This window comes from Oncorhynchus gorbuscha, linkage group LG10 (genome assembly GCF_021184085.1).
Source record: "Oncorhynchus gorbuscha isolate QuinsamMale2020 ecotype Even-year linkage group LG10, OgorEven_v1.0, whole genome shotgun sequence".
NCBI classification, from domain to species: domain Eukaryota; kingdom Metazoa; phylum Chordata; class Actinopteri; order Salmoniformes; family Salmonidae; genus Oncorhynchus; species Oncorhynchus gorbuscha.
The window spans coordinates 86156858-86177137 of NC_060182.1; the positions used below are offsets into that span (position 1 = coordinate 86156858).

Consider the following 20280-nt stretch of genomic DNA (forward strand, 5'->3'; position numbering starts at 1 on the left):
TGTACCGCGATTCAGTTCATTAAAGTCATGAGTAACCTACACGCTGCATTTCGGTCCGACTCTCTTCTTTCAACAGACGAACGACGTTATACTCTCTCTGTCTCTGTCTCTCTCTCTCTACCCCACCACCCCTCTCTCTCTCTCTCTCAAGCATAAAAGGCAGTGGCAGACTCAAAGCAGTACAATGGTCATCATCAATCTCCCTGTACCACAAACGATGAACCAGATGTATAATGTCATTCTGTTACTTGGTACCGTGTGCTCTGTGTGAAATATGTTACCATGGACACGACCCCCTTATCATAGGTCACGGTAAACTCACCTGACCAGTGTCCGGTGGTGACCCCGGTGCGGTCGGTGCATGTCTGACTGACTGGGAGGAAGACGGTCTCCCAGCCGCCCGTGGCGTAGCGCCAGTTCTGGGACTCGAGGATGAGGGTACGCTGGGTGCCGTACGCGATCATGAAGCAGTAGACCACGTGGTGCAGCTGGCAGCCGTAGCCACAGCCCTTGTTGATGTTACACACCAGCTTCCTGGCCTTGGAGCAGTCCTGGGGGTTCTGGTGGGGAGAGGGGAGGAGAAGGGGAGAGACGAGGTACAGTTGTTACAACACAGGGAGACCTGAGGTGCCTTGTTAGCTAAAGTTATGGTGAAGATGAAAGAGTCGAGACACTGTCACACATTTCAGAGCCAAAAGTGTATTTCAGAGTGCCGGATATTATCTTATAGAGACCATAGAGAGACAGATGGACAGACAGACACATTGTCCCAGAAAAAAGGATTTGAGCCCATTGCCTACAATTTAATACTTCAAACCAGTGTGTCTGTTTTTTCTGTTCTGCTACTCTAGTCCGTCAGTCCTGCAGGAGGGGAGGGAGTCAGGAAGGGTCTGAAGACAGAATCCATTAACGTGATGTTCTTAACTCATCTCCTGATCCTACTAATCAGGTTGACAACATGTTAACTAAGATAGGATTACAGCTCTGAGACTGTAGGGGCTGGGGGGTGTACTGGTCAAACTAAGCTGCTAAGCTGTCATCAAGGCAAATGGTGGCTATTTTGAAGAATCTCAAATGATTTGTTTAACACTTTTTTTTGGTTACTACATGATTCCATATGTGTTATTTCATAGTTTTGATGTCTTCACTATTATTCTACATATAGTAAAAATTAAGAAAAACCCTGGAATGAGTAGGTGTGTCAAAAACATTTGACTGTTACTGTATGTATCCACACCCCTTTCCTTTGACAGTCCACATTGAGCTCAGGAGCATCCCATTTCCTTTGACAGTCCACATTGAGCTCAGGAGCATCCCATTTCCTTTGACAGTCCACATTGAGCTCAGGAGCATCCCATTTCCTTTGACAGTCCACATTGAGCTCAGGAGCAGCCCATTTCCTTTGACAGTCCACATTGAGCTCAGGAGCAGCCCATTTCCTTTGACAGTCCACATTGAGCTCAGGAGCATCCCATTTCATTTGACAGTCCACATTGAGCTCAGGAGCATCCCATTTCATTTGACAGTCCACATTGAGCTCAGGAGCATCCCATTTCCTTTGACAGTCCACATTGAGCTCAGGAGCATCCCATTTCCTTTGACAGTCCACATTGAGCTCAGGAGCATCCCATTTCATTTGACAGTCCACGTTGAGTTCAGGAGCATCCTATTTCCTTTGACAGTCCACATTGAGCTCAGGAGCATCCCATTTCCTTTGACAGTCCACATTGAGCTCAGGAGCATCCCATTTCCTTTGATCATCCTTTAGATGTCACTACAACTTGATTGGAGCCCACCTGTTGCCAATTAAATTGTTTGGACATGATTTATAAAGAAACACACCTGTATATATAAGGTCAGAGTTGACAGTGCATGTCAGAGCAAACTATACCATAAAGTCAAATGAACTGTTCTTTGATCTCAGAGATAGAACAGTGATGAGGCATATATCTGGGGAAGGGTATAAAACAATTTCTAGAGTGTTGAACGTTTCCAAGAGCACAGTGGTCTTCAAAAAATATGGTACTAACCCCCTAGAGCAGGCCGTCCAACCAAACTGAGCAACCGGGCAAGAAGGACCTTGGTCAGGGAGATGACCATGAACCCAATGACCACTCTGACAGAACTACAGACGTCCTTGGCTGTGACTTCCTACAGTACTTCACCAATATGGGCTTTATGGGAGAGTGGCCAGATGGAAGCCACTCCTGAGAAAAAGGCACATGGCAGCACGCCTGGAGATTTCAAAAAGAAACGTGAAAGATTCTGAGAGCATAAGGCAAACAATTCTGTGGTCTGTTGAGTCAAAAATATAACTCTTTGCCCTGAATGCAAAGTGTTATGTCTGGAGAACACCAGGCACAGCTCATCACCTGTCTAACACCACCCCTACTGTGAAGCATGGTGGTGGCAGCATCATGCTATGAGGATGCTTTTCAGCAGCAGGGACTGGAATACTGTTACTTGGCCAATCAGGAACATTCAGGTTGACAACATGTTAACTAAGATCTAGGATTACAGCTCTGAGACTGTAGGGGCTGGGGGGTGTACTGGTCAAATGTTTTAGAACACCTACTCATTCCTGCATTCCAGGTGAAGCTAGTTGAGAGAATGCCAAGAGTGTGCTAAGCTGTCATCAAGGCAAATGGTGGCTATTTTGAAGAATCTCAAAAGATTTGTTTAACACTTTTTTTTTGGTTACTACATGATTCCATATGTGTTATTTCATAGTTTTGATGTCTTCATTATTATTCTACATATAGTAAAAATTAAGAAAAACCCTGGAATGAGTAGGTGTGTCAAAAACATTTGGCTGTTACTGTATGTATCCACACCCCTTTCCTTTGACAGTCCACATTGAGCTCAGGAGCATCACATTTCCTTTGACAGTCCACATTGAGCTCAGGAGCATCCCATTTCCTTTGACAGACCACATTGAGCTCAGGAGCATCCCATTTCCTTTGACAGTCCACATTGAGCTCAGGAGCACCACATTCACTGTCTTTGTGTTATAGGTTATTGCTGCTGAAAGGTGAATTCCTCTCCCAGTCTCTGGTGTAAAGCAGACTGAAGCACGTTTTCCATTAGGATTTTGCCTTTGCTTAGCTCCATCCTGTTTCTTTACATCCTGAAAAACTCGCCAGTATTTGCCGATGTCAAGCATACCCATACCATGATACAGCTACCACAATTTCTGAAAATAAGGAGGCAGTTACTCAGTGATGTGTTGTGTTGGATTTGACCTAAACATGCAGTAATGTTTTGCACTTATGGTACAAAGATATATTCCTTTGTTGTGTTTTTTTCAGTATTACTTTAGTTCCTTGTCAACTTGATTTGATTTTGTGTGTGTTTGTGACTGGAGGAGGGTGGGGTGGAATTGGGGTATGGAAAGGTCAACCATCAGTCACTGGCAGCTGATAGGAGATGTATGGTGGGGACTGGGGATCTATGAGAGAAAGAAAGATAGAAGGAGCGATTGTGTGTGTGTAGAGTATATAAGGGGTAGAGCAGCAGAGGGATCGCCACCTTCCATTGACTGGTGATGGATAGCTGAGGTAGGAACAGAGAGACAGGCAAGATCACTGCTCCTCCATCACACACAGCCAATATGCTATCGGACCAATCCACCCACACATCAAGTGAATCACTAGCTAGTTAACGTTAATAGCACAGAGGGATTCATTATTACTCATTAACAACCTCTACTTTGCTCTCAACATTCCTCATCAATTAGGGCCCTGTGTTTTGGGATATCATGTCACATGACCTAGATTTTAACCTTCATTTTAAGCCTTTTCCAGACATGACAATTACACCAAAAATAAAAGCATTTGTCTGAGGATGGTGGCAGATCATCTGACATAAAAAGAAAAGGGGACAGTTTGATGATCGTCCAAAACGTATCATTAACTAGCCTATACACACACATGCACACACACTCCTGCACACGCACACACACACACACACTCCTGCACACGCACACACACACACTCCTGCACACGCACACACTCCCATGCACACACACACACTCCCATTCATGCACACATTAACACACACACACACACACACACACACACACACACACACACACACACACACACACACACACACACACACACACACACACACACACACACACACACACACACACACACACACACACACACACACACACACACACACACACACACACACACACACACATTTTCTATGATATAACACAGTTTGAGTTGGCACTCTCGTGTTATATACTGAAAAGATAGTTGCATAACCTAGCTAGTTAGCTCAGCTCCTTCACAAGACACAGAGCAGGTTGAACGGTTCACAATATGGTTACACTGTTGAGTGATACGTTGTCATGAAGCCTGGCAACAACAACATAATGACAAGTGTGTCAGGAGGGAGAAAAACATCTTGCAGATATTAACCTTACGCACAGGGGAGGCAACAATCACATCCCACCACTAGCTGTCTGAATCCTGTTACACACCGACAGAGGTGTATATGTGTACCAGTGACAGAGAGGAGCTCTGGTCCTGTGTGGCTCAGTTGGTAGAGCATGGTGCTTGCAACGCCAGAACTAGGGGTTACAATCCCAGGGCCACCAAAAAATTCAAATGTATGCATGACCGTAAGTCGCTTTGGATAAAAGTGGCTGCTAAATGGTATATCCTGTACCTACATCTCTATACCGGCCTACTCAGCACACATACTACAGACCATCAGAAGTTGATTCATTCATCAGCTAAAGAGTACACAATTGTGGGAATATAGATGAGCCAACAAACCACCATGCACACATGGAACATGTGGGATGGATCCTAACCAGCCTCTGGTGTTGGCTAAAAGGCTTCCATATGTGTCCTAGGTGTTGAACTGTGTTGTAGACATAACTGTTGGTCTGTGTTGTAGACATAACTGTTGGTCTGGTACTAGGTATTGAACTGTGTTGTAGACATAAATGTTGGTCTGTGTTGTAGACATAACTGTTGGTCTGTGTTGTAGACATAACTGTTGGTCTGTGTTGTAGACATAACTGTTGGTCTGTGTTGTAGACATAACTGTTGGTCTGTGTTGTAGACATAACTGTTGGTCTGTGTTGTAGACATAACTGTTGGTCTGGTACTAGGTATTGAACTGTGTTGTAGACATAAATGTTGGTCTGTGTTGTAGACATAACTGTTGGTCTGTGTTGTAGACATAACTGTTGGTCTGTGTTGTAGACATAACTGTTGGTCTGTGTTGTAGACATAACTGTTGGTCTGTGTTGTAGACATAACTGTTGGTCTGTGTTGTAGACATAGCTGTTGGTCTGTGTTGTAGACATAACTGTTGGTCTGGTACTAGGTATTGAACTGTGTTGTAGACATAACTGTTGGTCTGTGTTGTAGACATAACTGTTGGTCTGGTACTAGGTATTGAACTGTGTTGTAGACATAAATGTTGGTCTGTGTTGTAGACATAACTGTTGGTCTGTGTTGTAGACATAACTGTTGGTCTGTGTTGTAGACATAACTGTTGGTCTGTGTTGTAGACATAACTGTTGGTCTGTGTTGTAGACATAGCTGTTGGTCTGTGTTGTAGACATAACTGTTGGTCTGGTACTAGGTATTGAACTGTGTTGTAGACATAACTGTTGGTCTGTGTTGTAGACATAACTGTTGGTCTGTGTTGTAGACATAACTGTTGGTCTGTGTTGTAGACATAACTGTTGGTCTGGTACTAGATGTTGGTCTGTGTTGTAGACATAACTGTTGGTCTGGTACTAGGTATTGAACTGTGTTGTAGACATAACTGTTGGTCTGTGTTGTAGACATAACTGTTGGTCTGTGTTGTAGACATAACTGTTGGTCTGTGTTGTAGACATAACTGTTGGTCTGGTACTAGATGTTGGTCTGTGTTGTAGACATAACTGTTGGTCTGGTACTAGGTATTGAACTGTGTTGTAGACATACAGTAACATTACCTGGAGGTATGTGATCCTATTCTGTACCATGTCAGACAGGTCCTTGGCCTCCTTCTCTCTCCAGTCTCCTGCTCCATCAGCCTGGCTCAGGTAGTGCAGGTCAGTCATGATCGACCTGGGGTCACACACACAGTACATTAACACAGGGTTAGAGGTCACAGCTGGGTCACAACATTGTAAGGTTTCCAAGGTGCATTATGTAACATATGTTATCCATGTGTGTTCTGGTGCGGCCTCAACTGGTGCGACCCCGAAAAACTTGCCCCAAACCGAGTGAGATGGAGGACATTCATCAAGGGTCTATTCTCTTTATAGAAGCCTAAGGCTTAAGTGTGTGTGTGTGTGTGTGTGTGTGTGTGTGTGTGTGTGTGTGTGTGTGTGTGTGTGTGTGTGTGTGTGTGTGTGTGTGTGTGTGTGTGTGTGTGTGTGTGTGTGTGTGTGTGTGTGTGTGTGTGTGTGTGTGTGTGTGTACAGTACCTCTGCTGGTGTCCCAGCTCCTGCAGCAGTGTGTCGATGTGTTTCTGCAGGTCCCCCTGCTCCATGTGACCCAGCTTCTTGACCTCACTGCGGACAAAGTACCAAATCTCCTTCACCCCGTTCTCTATCTTCCTCCGCAGCTCCTCCTGGTTCCTACCTGGCCCTGGAAATAACCAAATAAACACAGTCACTCACAGGAGGGAAATGTATGGTTTTTTCAAACATCTTTATGATTAAATGGAATGCATTTCGGGAGAAAACAAGATAACAAGATAATGCACACACTCAGCTGAGATTTTCTGTAGCCCCTTAGACACAGATCCTGGATCAGCTTAACACACAGGACCTCACACCACACACAGTTGATCTCTTGAGTAAGGCACTTAACCCCAGACATGCTCCAGGGGCGCTGCTCTGCCGCTGAACTTGTGCTGTTTACAGACTCTTGGGTGACTCAGTGAAAAGAAACATATCCATTTCAATGGACAATAAAGTTTGCCCTTAGAGACAGATCCAGGATTAACATCCAAGATTAACCCTTACGCTTTAAAAGGGAAAGGGCTACTGTCCTTAGATCAGTCTCTGGCCTGGGCCCACTTCTTCCTACTTCATTACACATCATGGGAAATGGTGTCACAGACAAATAAGTGTCACAGCGGTTAAGTTAAGGACATTCTAGTACTACAAGGTCAGAGCCATATTACTAATATAGAACTGACCTGCTATTGTTTCTACAGGACAAGAAGCCTAGAGTAGCCTTTAAAGCATTGTTATATTGTTTATACAGGACAAGTAGCCTCAGGGTGCCTTTAAAGCATTGTTGTATTGTTTATACGGGACAAGTAGCCTAGAGTAGCCTTTAAAGCATTGATATATTGTTTACACAGGACAAGTAGCCTCAGGGTGCCTTTAAAGCATTGTTGTATTGTTTATACGGGACAAGTAGCCTAGAGTAGCCTTTGAAGCATTGATATATTGTTTACACAGGACAAGTAGCCTCAGGGTGCCTTTAAAGCATTGTTGTATTGTTTATACGGGACAAGTAGCCTCAGGGTGCCTTTAAAGCATTGATATATTGTTTATACAGGACAAGTAGCCTCAGGGTGCCTTTAAAGCATTGTTGTATTGTTTATACGGGACAAGTAGCCTCAGGGTGCCTTTAAAGCATTGTTGTATTGTTTATACGGGACAAGTAGCCTCAGCGTGCCTTTAAAGCATTGTTGTATTGTTTATACGGGACAAGTAGCCTCAGCGTGCCTTTAAAGCATTGATATATTGTTTATACGGGACAAGTAGCCTCAGCGTGCCTTTAAAGCATTGTTGTATTGTTTATATGGGACAAGTAGCCTCAGCGTGCCTTTAAAGCATTGATATATTGTTTATACGGGACAAGTAGCCTCAGCGTGCCTTTAAAGCATTGTTGTATTGTTTATACGGGACAAGTAGCCTCAGCGTGCCTTTAAAGCATTGTTGTATTGTTTATACGGGACAAGTAGCCTCAGCGTGCCTTTAAAGCATTGTTGTATTGTTTATACGGGACAAGTAGCCTCAGCGTGCCTTTAAAGCATTGTTGTATTGTTTATACGGGACAAGTAGCCTCAGCGTGCCTTTAAAGCATTGATATATTGTTTATACGGGACAAGTAGCCTCAGCGTGCCTTTAAAGCATTGATATATTGTTTATACGGGACAAGTAGCCTCAGCGTGCCTTTAAAGCATTGATATATTGTTTATACGGGACAAGTAGCCTCAGCGTGCCTTTAAAGCATTGATATATTGTTTATACGGGACAAGTAGCCTCAGCGTGCCTTTAAAGCATTGATATATTGTTTATACGGGACAAGTAGCCTCAGCGTGCCTTTAAAGCATTGATATATTGTTTATACGGGACAAGTAGCCTCAGCATGCCTTTAAAGCATTGATATATTGTTTATACGGGACAAGTAGCCTCAGGGTGCCTTTAAAGCATTGATATATTGTTTATACGGGACAAGTAGCCTCAGGGTGCCTTTAAAGCATTGTTGTATTGTTTATACGGGACAAGTAGCCTCAGCGTGCCTTTAAAGCATTGATATATTGTTTATACGGGACAAGTAGCCTCAGCGTGCCTTTAAAGCATTGATATATTGTTTATACGGGACAAGTAGCCTCAGGGTGCCTTTAAAGCATTGTTACATCAGGTATCAGATATCAGGTTTACTAGGTCACTCCATACTCACATAGTAACAGTCATAGTAATCCATCCTTAACTGTCTTCATGTAGCCTGTTTTCATAATGTTTCAAATGACACTAAGGGTTGTGGCAGTATAATGAAGCAGCCGACCCAGAAGAACAGTTGTTTGTGTTACATGTTACAGTGAAGAAAAGGGAATGAAGTTTTCTGTCTGAAATAGTAGGAAAGAGGAATGGAGGAGTGGACAGGGAATCCTGCCTGGGAATACTGCTCCTCACTGCCTCCTGTCCTAATTTCCAAGGTGTGTGTATGTGTGTGCGTGTGCGCGTGTGTGTGTGCGTGTGCGCGTGTGTGTGTGTGTGTGTGCGCGCGTGTGTGTGTGTTTGCCTGGGTGTGTGTGCGTGTGTGCGTGTTTGCCTGGGTGTGTGTGCGTGTGTGTGTGTGTCTGTGTGTTTGCCTGGGTGTGTGTGCGTGTGTGTGTGTATTTGTGTGTTTGCCTGGGTGTGTGTGTGTTTGTGTGTTTGCCTGGTTGTGTGCACACATGTGTGTTATATAAATAATGGGAGCAGTGCTGTATTTTTAGTCTCACTGTACAGAAATGACCGTTATCGACACACATGACATGTATAAAAGCCTCCAGATATTACATCCCCTCCACCTTCTCATCACGCATGGCTTTCGCTCAGGACACTTGTGTACCAGACTAGGTCCAGGGCTATGATGCAGGCATCAATGTTAAAAGCATACAGTCTTGTCTATCAGTCTCCCAAAATCAGTTAAATTTCAAGATACTTTTGTATATACTGTATAGTGTATGTGGACACCACGTCAGATGAGTGGATTCGACTATTTCAGCCACACCCGTTGCTGACTGTTGTATAAAATTTGAGCAAACAGTCATGCAATCTCCACAAACAAACCCTGGCAGTAGAACGGCCTTACTGAAGAGATGAGTGACTTTCAATATGGCACCGTCATAGGATGCCACCTTTCTAACAAGTCACTTTGTCAAATCTCTGCCCTCCTGGAAGTGCTGTTGTTGTGAAGGTCACACAAGCTCCCAGAACGGGACTGCTAGGTGCTGAAGCATGTAGCTCACAAAAATCATCTGTCCTCGGTTGCAACACCCACTACCGATTTCCAAACGGCCTCTGGAAGCAACATCAGCTCAAGTTTGGTGGAGGAGGAATCCTGATCTGGGGCTGACTTTCATGGTTCAGGCTAGGCCCCTTAGTTCCAGTGAAGGGGAGTATTAACGCTATAGCATACAATGACATTCTAGACGATTCTGTGCTTCCAACAGTTTGGGGAAGGCCCTTTCCTGTTTCACCATGACAACGCTCCAGTGCAGAAAGGAAGGTCCATACAGAAATCGGTGTAGAAGAACTTGACTGGCCTGCACAGATCCCTGACCTCTACTCCATTGAACACCTTTAAGAACAGCGACTGCGAGCCAGGCCTAATCGCCCAACATCAGTGCCCGACCTCACTAATGCTCTTGTGGCTGAATAGAAGCAAGTCCCCACAGAAATGTTCCAACATCTAGTGGAAAGCCTTCCCAGAAGAGTGGAGGCTGTTATAGTAGCAAAAGTAGTATTGTAGTATAGTAGTATTGATACCCATGATTTTGGAATGAGATGTTCGGCGAGCAGGTGTCCACATACTTTTGGTCATGTAGTGTACATAGTTCAACACCCGATTGAGGGTAAGCCCATCCTATATCTGTGCCTATGGGCAACTCCACTTAAGCTTTAACTCAATATGTGTGTTTGTGTGTGTGTGCGTGTGTGTGTCTCACCGTCTCCAGGCAGGCTACGATAGGAGTTGATCTGTTCTTTAGCTCTGATCAGCTGTTCCTCCAAGGTCCGCAGTCTCCCTGCGCTCACCACCTGGCCCCCGTCAGACTGACCCTCTGGTAACCTACAGTATATGGGGAGAGGAGAGGTCAGAGGTCAGTCTCCCTGCGCTCACCACCTGGCCCCCGTCAGACTGACCCTCTGGTAACCTACAGTATATGGGGAGAGGAGAGGTCAGAGGTCAGTCTCCCTGCGCTCACCACCTGGCCCCCGTCAGACTGACCCTCTGGTAACCTTCAAGAGAGATGGAGAGGAGAGGTCAGAGGTTAAAGGTCACTCTGCCTGTACTCACCTGGCTTTCTGGTAACCTAGAGACAGGGGAGAGGAAATGAGGAGGGGTCAGTCTGGAATACAACTAACATCAGTGAGAGGGCCCGGAGAAGGGTGGAGTTTTTTTACACTAGGTGTCCAGCCATGTGTGCGTGTGTGTGTACAGTATTGGTGTGTGTGTGTTTGTGTGTGTGTGTACATGTGTCTGTGTGTGCGTACAGTATATGTGTGTGTGTGTGTGTATGTGTGTGTGTGTACAGTATAGGTGTGTGTGTCTGTGTCTGTGTGTGTGTGTGTGTGTGTACAGTATAGGTGTGTGTGTGTGTACAGTATAGGTGTGTGTGTGTACAGTATAGGTGCGTGTGTGTGTCTGTGTGTCTGTGTGTGTGTGTGTGTGTGTGTGTGTGTGTGTGTGTGTGTGTGTGTGTGTGTGTGTGTGTGTGTGTGTGTGTGTGTGTGTGTGTGTGTGTGTGTGTGTGTGTGTGTGTGTGTGTGTGTGTGTGTCTGTACAGTATAGGTGTGTGTGTGCCTGTCCTGCTAGGTCAAGGTGAGTGTTGACAGGCTGATTTCCCTGGGGGCTTTGTGTTTGGCTGCGCTCAATCCCACCTCCAAGCGCCAATTTAATGCAATGATCAGAGGTGAGGTATGAGAGTCGACTGTGTGTGTGTTTGTGTGTGTGTGTGTTTATAATGATCAGTGGTGTGTGTGTGTGTGTGTGTTTAAAATAATCAGTGGTAAGGCGTGAGAACAGCCAATGACCGCAAGGCAATTCATACGGTGGCAGTAGCTATTTACCACCCTACGTCCTGCCGAGAAGAAAGTTAGAGCCACGTGGGGTTAAGAGTTTCCCTGGTTGCTCCTCCTCAAGTAGAAGACAGAGAAGTAGAGCGGGTCAGTTAAACAAAGGTGAGAGCCTTCTATACACCATATAGAGGACAAGGCCTTCTGTAGAGCGGGTCAGTTAAACAAAGGTGGAGGCTTCTATACACCATATAGAGGACAAGGCCTTCTGTAGAGCGGGTCAGTTAAACAAAGGTGAGAGCCTTCTATACACCATATAGAGGACAAGGCCTTCTGTAGAGCGGGTCAGTTAAACAAAGGTGGAGGCTTCTATACACCATATAGAGGACAAGGCCTTCTGAATATCACAACCTCATAGTGTATGACCTGAAAACATATCAACTGAGTAGGATGACAGTAACTATGAGAGTAACCATGGTGATTGATATTCCCCACCGGTGTCTCCATGGATGCAGCATTGACAGCAGTCTTATCTCAGAAGCCTAGCTGAGAATCAATATGTCTATAGCAGGCAACTGTGACATGAAATTATGCGTGGCGTTCTGTAATGGCAAACAGCGAGCTTCCCTGTGTGTGTGTGTGTGTGTGTGTGTGTGTGTGTGTGTGTGTGTGTGTGTGTGTGTGTGTGTGTGTGTGTGTGTGTGTGTGTGTGTGTGTGTGTGTGTGTGTGTGTGTGTGTGTGTGTGTGTGTGTGTGTGTGTGTGTGTGTGTGTGTGTGTGTGTGTGTGTGGTTGGTCACATCACAATGCCTGACTCATCAGGAATGCACAGCCACAGTACAGAGATGAAACAGGAGGAGGAAAGAAACTGAAATGTCAAATATTTATGTCATTCATGGCTGGTCAAGGATGAAATGAGGTGAAAGTCAGAGAGGAGGAGAGAAGAGGAGGAAAGGAGCGGCTGGGGTTTAGATGAGCAGCCAGCTAATGTATGTCAAAAGGGTTGGGACAAGCCACCCACAGGACAAGCCATCCACAGGACAAGCCACCCACAGGACAAGCCATTCACAGGACAATCCACCCACAGGACAAGCCACCCACAGGACAAGCTATTCACAGGACAAGCCACACACAGAACAAGCCACCCACAAGACAAGCCACCCACAAGACAAGCCACCCACAAGACAAGCCATCCACAAGACAAGCCATCCACAGGACAAGCCATCCACAGGACAAGCCACCCACAGGACAAACCACCCACAAGACAAGCCACCCACAAGACAAGCCACCCACAAGACAAGCCACCCACAGGACAAGCCATCCACAAGACAAGCCATACACAGGACAAGACATCCACAGGACAAGCCATCCACAGGACAAGCCATCCACAGGACAAGCCACCCACAAGACAAGCCACCCACAAGACAAGCCACCCACAAGACAAGCCACCCACAGGACAAGCCATCCACAAGACAAGCCATACACAGGACAAGACATCCACAGGACAAGCCATCCACAGGACAAGCCACCCACAGGACAAACCATCCACTCACTCCCATCTCGATACCCCATCATGTTCACAGTACTGAACTCTTACTTGAGTACATCAGTGCCTGGCCTCTACGAGTACAAAAAGCTTATATTTGTAAATTTCATGATGTAGTGAAGCTCTATAGAGAGCTCTGACATTACTTCCGCTGGAATGGATGGTAAGCTGGAAGAGAGGCTGACATGGGGAGGAGGGAGGATAGAGAGGCTGAGATGGAGAGAAGGGAGGACAGAGAGACTGAGATTGAGAGAAGGGAGGACAGAGAGACTGAGATAGAGAAGAGGGAGGACAGAGAGACTGAGATGGAGAAGAGGGAGGACAAAAAGACTGAGATGGAGAAGAGGGAGGACAGAGAGACTGAGATGGAGAGAAGGGAGGACAGAGAGACTGAGATGGAGAAGAGGGAGGACAGAGAGACTGAGATGGAGAAGAGGGAGGACAGAGAGACTGAGATAGAGAAAGGGGAGGACAGAGAGACTGAGATGGAGAGAAGGGAGGACAGAGAGACTGAGATGGAGAAGAGGGAGGACAGAGAGACTGAGATGGAGAAGAGGGAGGACAGAGAGACTGAGATGGAGAGAAGGGAGGACAGAGAGACTGAGATGGAGAAGATGGAGGACAGAGAGACTGAGATGGAGAAGAGGGAGGACAGAGAGACTGAGATGGAGAGAAGGGAGGACAGAGAGGCTGAGATGGAGAGAAGGGAGGACAGAGAGACTGAGATGGAGAAGAGGGAGGACAGAGAGACTAAGATGGAGAAAAGGGAGGACAGAGAGACTGAGATGGAGAGAAGGGAGGACAGAGAGACTGAGATGGAGAAGAGGGAGGACAGAGAGACTGAGATGGAGAAGAGGGAGGACAGAGAGACTGAGATGGAGAGAAGGGAGGACAGAGACACTGAGATGGAGAAGAGAGAGGACAGAGAGACTGAGATGGAGAAGATGGAGGACAGAGAGACTGAGATGGAGAGAAGGGAGGACAGAGAGGATGAGTAGAAATACAAGCCACCCTGATTCCTGATGTTGGGAATTCAGGTTATGAATTCAATCATTTAATGAATGGCTGAGAGGAGGAAGAGGAAGGAATCCCAGCAACTTTAAGAGGTTGCTGGGCTGTTTCACCACTGCAGTTACAGTGGCTGTGGATGAATGGAAACCGTAAAGGACTGGTATGGTCTGAATGACCCCATAATGCTCCATTGCTCCATTGTGGGGGTTATGTCATTGAGTGCTGGGTTACAGGTTGGTATGTAGGTTGGTAGGTTATGTAGGTTGAGTATGCTGGTAGGCTTATGGGCTGAGGTTGAGTGGTGGGATATGTAGGCTGAGTGGTGGGATATGTAGGTTGGTGGTGGGATATATGTAGGCTGAGTGGTGGGATATGTAGGTTGAGTGGTGGGATATGTAGGCTGAGTGGTGGGATATGTAGGCTGAGTGGTGGGATATGTAGGCTGAGTGGTGGGATATGTAGGCTTGAGTGGTGGGATATGTAGGCTGAGTGGTGGGATATGTAGGCTGAGTGGTGGGATATGTAGGTTGAGTGGTGGGATATGTAGGTTGAGTGGTGGGATATGTAGGCTGAGTGGTGGGATATGTAGGTTGAGTGGTGGGATATGTAGGCTGAGTGGTGGGATATGTAGGTTGAGTGGTGGGATATGTAGGCTGAGTGGTGGGATATGTAGGTGAGTGGTGGGAGTGGTGGTGGTGGGATATGTAGGTTGAGTGGTGGGATATGTAGGCTGAGTGGTGGGATATGTAGGTTGAGTGGTGGGATATGTAGGCTGAGTGGTGGGATATGGTGGGAGGTTGGTGGGATATGTGGTGGGATATGTAGGTTGATATGTGGTGGGATATGTAGGCTGAGTGGTGGGATATGTAGGCTGAGTGGTGGGATATGTAGGCTGAGTGGTGGGATATGTAGGCTGAGTGGTGGGATATGTAGGCTGAGTGGTGGGATATGTAGGCTGAGTGGTGGGATATGTAGGTTGAGTGGTGGGATATGTAGGCTGAGTGGTGGGATATGTAGGCTGAGTGGTGGGATATGTAGGCTGAGTGGTGGGATATGTAGGCTGAGTGGTGGGATATGTAGGCTGAGTGGGATATGGGATATATGTGGCTGAGTGGTGGGATATGTATATGGGTGAGTGGTGGGATATGTAGGCTGAGTGGTGGGATATGTAGGCTGAGTGGTGGGATATGTAGGCTGAGTGGTGGGATATGTAGGCTGAGTGGTGGGATATGTAGGCTGAGTGGTGGGATATGTAGGCTGAGTGGTGGGATATGTAGGCTGAGTGGTGGGATATGTAGGCTGAGTGGTGGGATATGTAGGCTGAGTGGTGGGATATGTAGGCTGAGTGGTGGGATATGTAGGCTGGGTGGTGGGATATGTCAGCTTGTGGGAATGGAAGTGACAGGTTCAGTACCAGTCAAAAGTTTGGACACAACTACTCATTCCAGGGTTTTTCTTTATTTTTTACTTATTTCTACATTGTAGAATAATAGTGAAGACATCAAAACTATTAAATAACACATATGGAATCACGTAGTAAGCAAAAAAGTGTTAAACAAATTAAAATATATTTTATATTTGAGATTCTTCAAAGTAGCCACCATTTACCTTGATGATAGCTTTGCACAATCTTGACATTCTTTCAACCCGGAATGCGGTATTCACCCGGAAATGCATTTTCAGGTGACACTAATGGACTTTATGTCTAATACATTCATTTTACTGTCACCATAGCTACAACAATATGTTTGCTAATGTGTCTGGCTTTAGATATGTTCCTCCGATGTATTCACACCACTGCCACGAAATAGAAAAGACACTCTAAACCCTGCTCAGATGAAGGACAGATAAATGTCCCTGAAAAATGATCCAAGTGAAGTCTGCAACTCTGACATGCTCCCAGTCCAAACAGTGATTTACATCATGTATGTGTCTAAATAAATCACTGTCAGGAGTATATCAGGGGCAATATTCCAGGCTACAGTCACACACACACACACACACACACACACACACACACACACACACACACACACACACACACACACACACACACACACACACACACACACACACACACACACACACACACACACACACACACACACACACACACACACACACACACACACACACACACACACACACACACACACACACAGAGCAGTGTTTGTTTTATAAATTATTCTGTGCCTTCCTGAGTAGAATGGTGAGCCACAGGGATAATAAGGTCTGCTGGCTGTGGCAGAGGAAGAAGGAATGTCAACACCTCTGCTAATCATCTGTAGGAGATCTTCTTGGCCAGCCTTCACTTTTCCCCCCTTTTCTCTTTCTCTTCCTCCATTTACCCCCTCCCTCCATCACTACACACACAGGAAGTCTCATTCTCTCTCTCCATCTCTCCATCTCTCCTTCTTTTTCTTCACTCCTCCATTTACCTCATCCCTTCATCACTACTCACAAAGGAAGTCTCATTCTCTCTCTCCATCTCTCCTTATTTTCCTTCCCCTCCATCACTACACACACAGGAAGTCTCATTCTCTCTCTCCATCTCTCCTTCTTTTCCTTCACTCCTCCATTTACACCCTCCCTCCATCACTACACACACAGGAAGTCTCATTCTCTCTCTCCATCTCTCCTTATTTTCCTTCACTCCTCCATTTACCCCCTCCCTCCATCACTACACACACAGGAAGTCTCATTCTCTCTCTCCATCTCTCCTTATTTTCCTTCACTCCTCCATTTACCCCCTCCCTCCATCACTACACACACAGGAAGTCTCATTCTCTCTCTCCATCTCTCCTTATTTTCCTTCACTCCTCCATTTACCCCCTCCCTCCCTACATTGCTGAAGGCAGTCAGGCAGACAGCCAGACAGCCACTCTGGAGTGAGATAGCCATAACAGTTATCTTTTATTTCTTATTTCTTATTCAAATCTGGTTAAAGGATTCCTGGTAGAAAACCTCACCTGTTTCACTACTCGGAAAGAATGTTTTGTAATATTTATTGGGAACCTGGTTACTAGTTTTAAATTGAATGTGGTCAAGTTGGGGTACCGAAAAACAACATACTTCAGCTCCGACAGATGAGCCTAAAGCAAGATTCACAGACAATGAGAACCAGGCAGACACATACAGTACAGCACAGTACAACACCAATTACATATAGCCATGACTACATGGAACTCTATTCCACATCAGGTAAGTGATGCAAGCAGTAGAATCAGATTTAAAGAACAGTTAAAAATATACCTTTTGGAACAGCAGGGACTGTGAATAGATACACACATAGGAACAGACACACACATATGTACACATACACTAGCACACACACTCTACACACACGTACATTGTAATATTGTTGTAAGGTGGTATTATACATTTTGTAGTGTAGATATGTAGTGGTGTAATAATGTTACATGATGTACTGCTTTATCTTTTGTTTTATATCTAATGTAAGTGTCTTAATGTGTTTGGAACCCAGGAAGAGTAGCTGTTGCCTTGGCAACAGCTAATGGGGATCCATAATAAATACAAATACAAACTGCCACCCATCCAGACCCTGACCAACTATCACTTATGGCGTTACAGTGAACACACACACTGAGGCTTGGTCACCTGCTGGTAAACACACACACCGCTGTCTTGGTCAAACAGGATTCTAAATCTCCTCCCCTGTCTCTGCATGGTTCTGCCATCACAGTGTCTCTCCACATTCCTCCTCTCTCTAGGGGTCCTACTAGAGCAGCCAGTAGTCTCATTACTGCACTTCCTCAGAGAGATTCCGTACACTGCTGCAGTCTCAGGCTGTGTACCAAATCGCATTCCTTTATAATGCATTACTTTGACCAAAGCCCTATAGGTATCTGTTAAGAACTTTGTGACAACTGCTGATGTAATATAAAATAAACAGTTCTTCTTCATCATTCTTAAATGGAAGACGTTTGGAACCACCAAGACTCTTCCTAGAGCTGGCTGCCCAGCCAAACTGAGCAATTGGGGGAGAAGGGCCTTGGTCAGGGTGACCAAGAACCCGATGGTCACTCTGACAGAGCTCTAGAGTTCCTCTGTGGAGATGGGAGAAACTTCCAGAAGGACAAATATCTCAGCAGCACTCCACATATCAGGCCTTTATGATAGATTGGCCAGACGGAAGCCACTCCTTAGTAAAAGGCACGAGAGCCCGCTTTGGAGTTTGCCAAAAGGCACCTAAAGACTCTCAGACAATGAGAATCAAGATTCTCTGGTCTGATGAAACCAAGATTGAACTCTTTGCCTGAATGCCAAGCGTCACGTCTGGAGGAAACCTGGCACCATCCCAACGGTGAAGCATAGTGGTGGCAGCATCATGTTACGAGGATGTTTTTCAGTGGCAGGGACTGGGAGACTAGTCAGGATGGAGGGAAAGATGAATGGAGCAAAGCACATAGAGATCCTTGATGAAAACCTGCTCCAGAGCGCTCAGGACCTCAGACTGGAGCGAAGATTCACCTTCCAACAGGACAACGACCCTAAGTACACAGCCAAGACAACGCAGGAGTGGCTTTGGGACAAGTCTCTGAATGTCTCTGAGTGGCACAGCCAGAGTTCGGACTTGAACCAAATCGAACATCTCTGTAGAGACCTGAAAATAGCTGTGCAGTGACGCTCCACATCCAACCTGATGGAGCTTGAGAGGATATGCAGAGAAGAATGGGAGAAACTTCCCAAATACAGGTCTGCCAAGCATGTAGCATCATACCCAAGATTTGAGGCTGTAATCGCTGCCAAAGGTGATTCAACAAAGTACTGAGTAAAGGGTCTGAATTCTTATGCCAATGTTATATTTCCATTTTTGAAAAACATTCTAAAAATCTATTTTTGCTTCGTCATTATGTGGAATTGTGTGTAGATTGATGAGAGAAAAAAATATTTAATACATTTTAGAATAAGGCTGTAACGTAACAAAATGTGGAAATTGTTAAGGTGTCTGAATACTTTCCGAATGCATTGCATGAATAGTGTGTAAATAGTATTTGTGTTGTTTCTTCGTGTCTTTTGTATATATAACTCTTATTTTATTCGTATTTGTTATTTTGAATTTTATGTAATATCTTACGTTGTTCTTGTCCATAACTGTTCTGTACCTTGTCATGTATTAGTAAGTTCTATTATTCGACCATGCTGGTCATTTATGAACATTTGAACATCTTGGCCATGTTCTGTTATAATCTCCACCCGGCACAGCCAGAAGAGGACTGGCCACCCCTCATAGCCTGGTTCCTCTCTAGGTTTCTTCCTAGGTTTTGGCCTTTCTAGGGAGTTTTTCCTAGCCACCGTGCTTCTACACCTGCATTGCTTGCTGTTTGGGGTTTTAGGCTGGGTTTCTGTACAGCACTTTGAGATATCAAATCAAATCAAATTTATTTATATAGCCCTTCGTACATCAGCTGATATCTCAAAGTGCTGTACAGACGAAGGGCTATATAAATACATTTGATTTGATTTTTGATTTGACCCCAGGAAGAGTAACTGCTGCCTGTGCAGTAAGTAATGGGTATCTTAATAAATTAAACTTCAGAGAGTAGGGGACAGTGCTGTTTAAAGGGCCACTACTACTACTACTGCTGCTGCTACTACTACTACTGCTGCTGCTACTAGTACTACTGCTGCTACTACTACTGGTGCTGCTGCTACTAGAACTACTGCTGCTACAACTACTACTGCTGCTGCTACTACTGCTGCTGCTGCTACTAGTACTACTGCTGCTGCTACTAGTACTACTGCTGCTGCTACTAGAACTACTGCTGCTGCTACTAGAACTACTGCTGCTGCTACAACTACTACTGCTGCTGCTACTACTACTGCCACTGCTACTAGAACTACTGCTGCTGCTACAACTACTACTGCTGCTGCTACAACTACTACTGCTGCTACTAGAACTACTGCTGCTGCTACAACTACTACTGCTGCTGCTACTACTACTGCTGCTGCTACTACTACTGCTGCTGCTACAACTACTACTGCTGCTGCTACTACTACTGCTGCTGCTACTAGAACTACTGCTGCTGCTACAACTACTACTGCTGCTGCTACTACTACTGCTGCTGCTGCTACTAGAACTACTGCTGCTGCTACAACTACTACTGCTGCTGCTACTACTACTGGTGCTGTTGCTACTAGAACTACTGCTGCTGCTACTACTACTACTGCTGCTGCTACTAGTACTACTGCTGCTGCTGCTACTGCTACTAGAACTA

The 20280-nt window shown here is 45.4% G+C and overlaps 1 protein-coding gene across 2 annotated transcripts in view; it reads right to left on the reverse strand.

Annotated features, from left to right (window-relative positions):
• Positions 1–20280, reverse strand: part of LOC124046663 (alpha-(1,6)-fucosyltransferase-like) — a 149331-nt gene that overhangs the window by 14160 nt on the left and 114891 nt on the right. For both annotated transcript variants that reach the window (XM_046367304.1, XM_046367302.1), the window contains exons 4-7: positions 10417–10538; positions 6446–6608; positions 5969–6083; positions 323–560 (exon numbers count right to left, since the gene is read on the reverse strand). In XM_046367304.1, coding sequence (XP_046223260.1) covers positions 323–560; positions 5969–6083; positions 6446–6608; positions 10417–10538 — 638 coding nt within the window. The remainder of the gene's footprint in view (positions 1–322; positions 561–5968; positions 6084–6445; positions 6609–10416; positions 10539–20280) is intronic.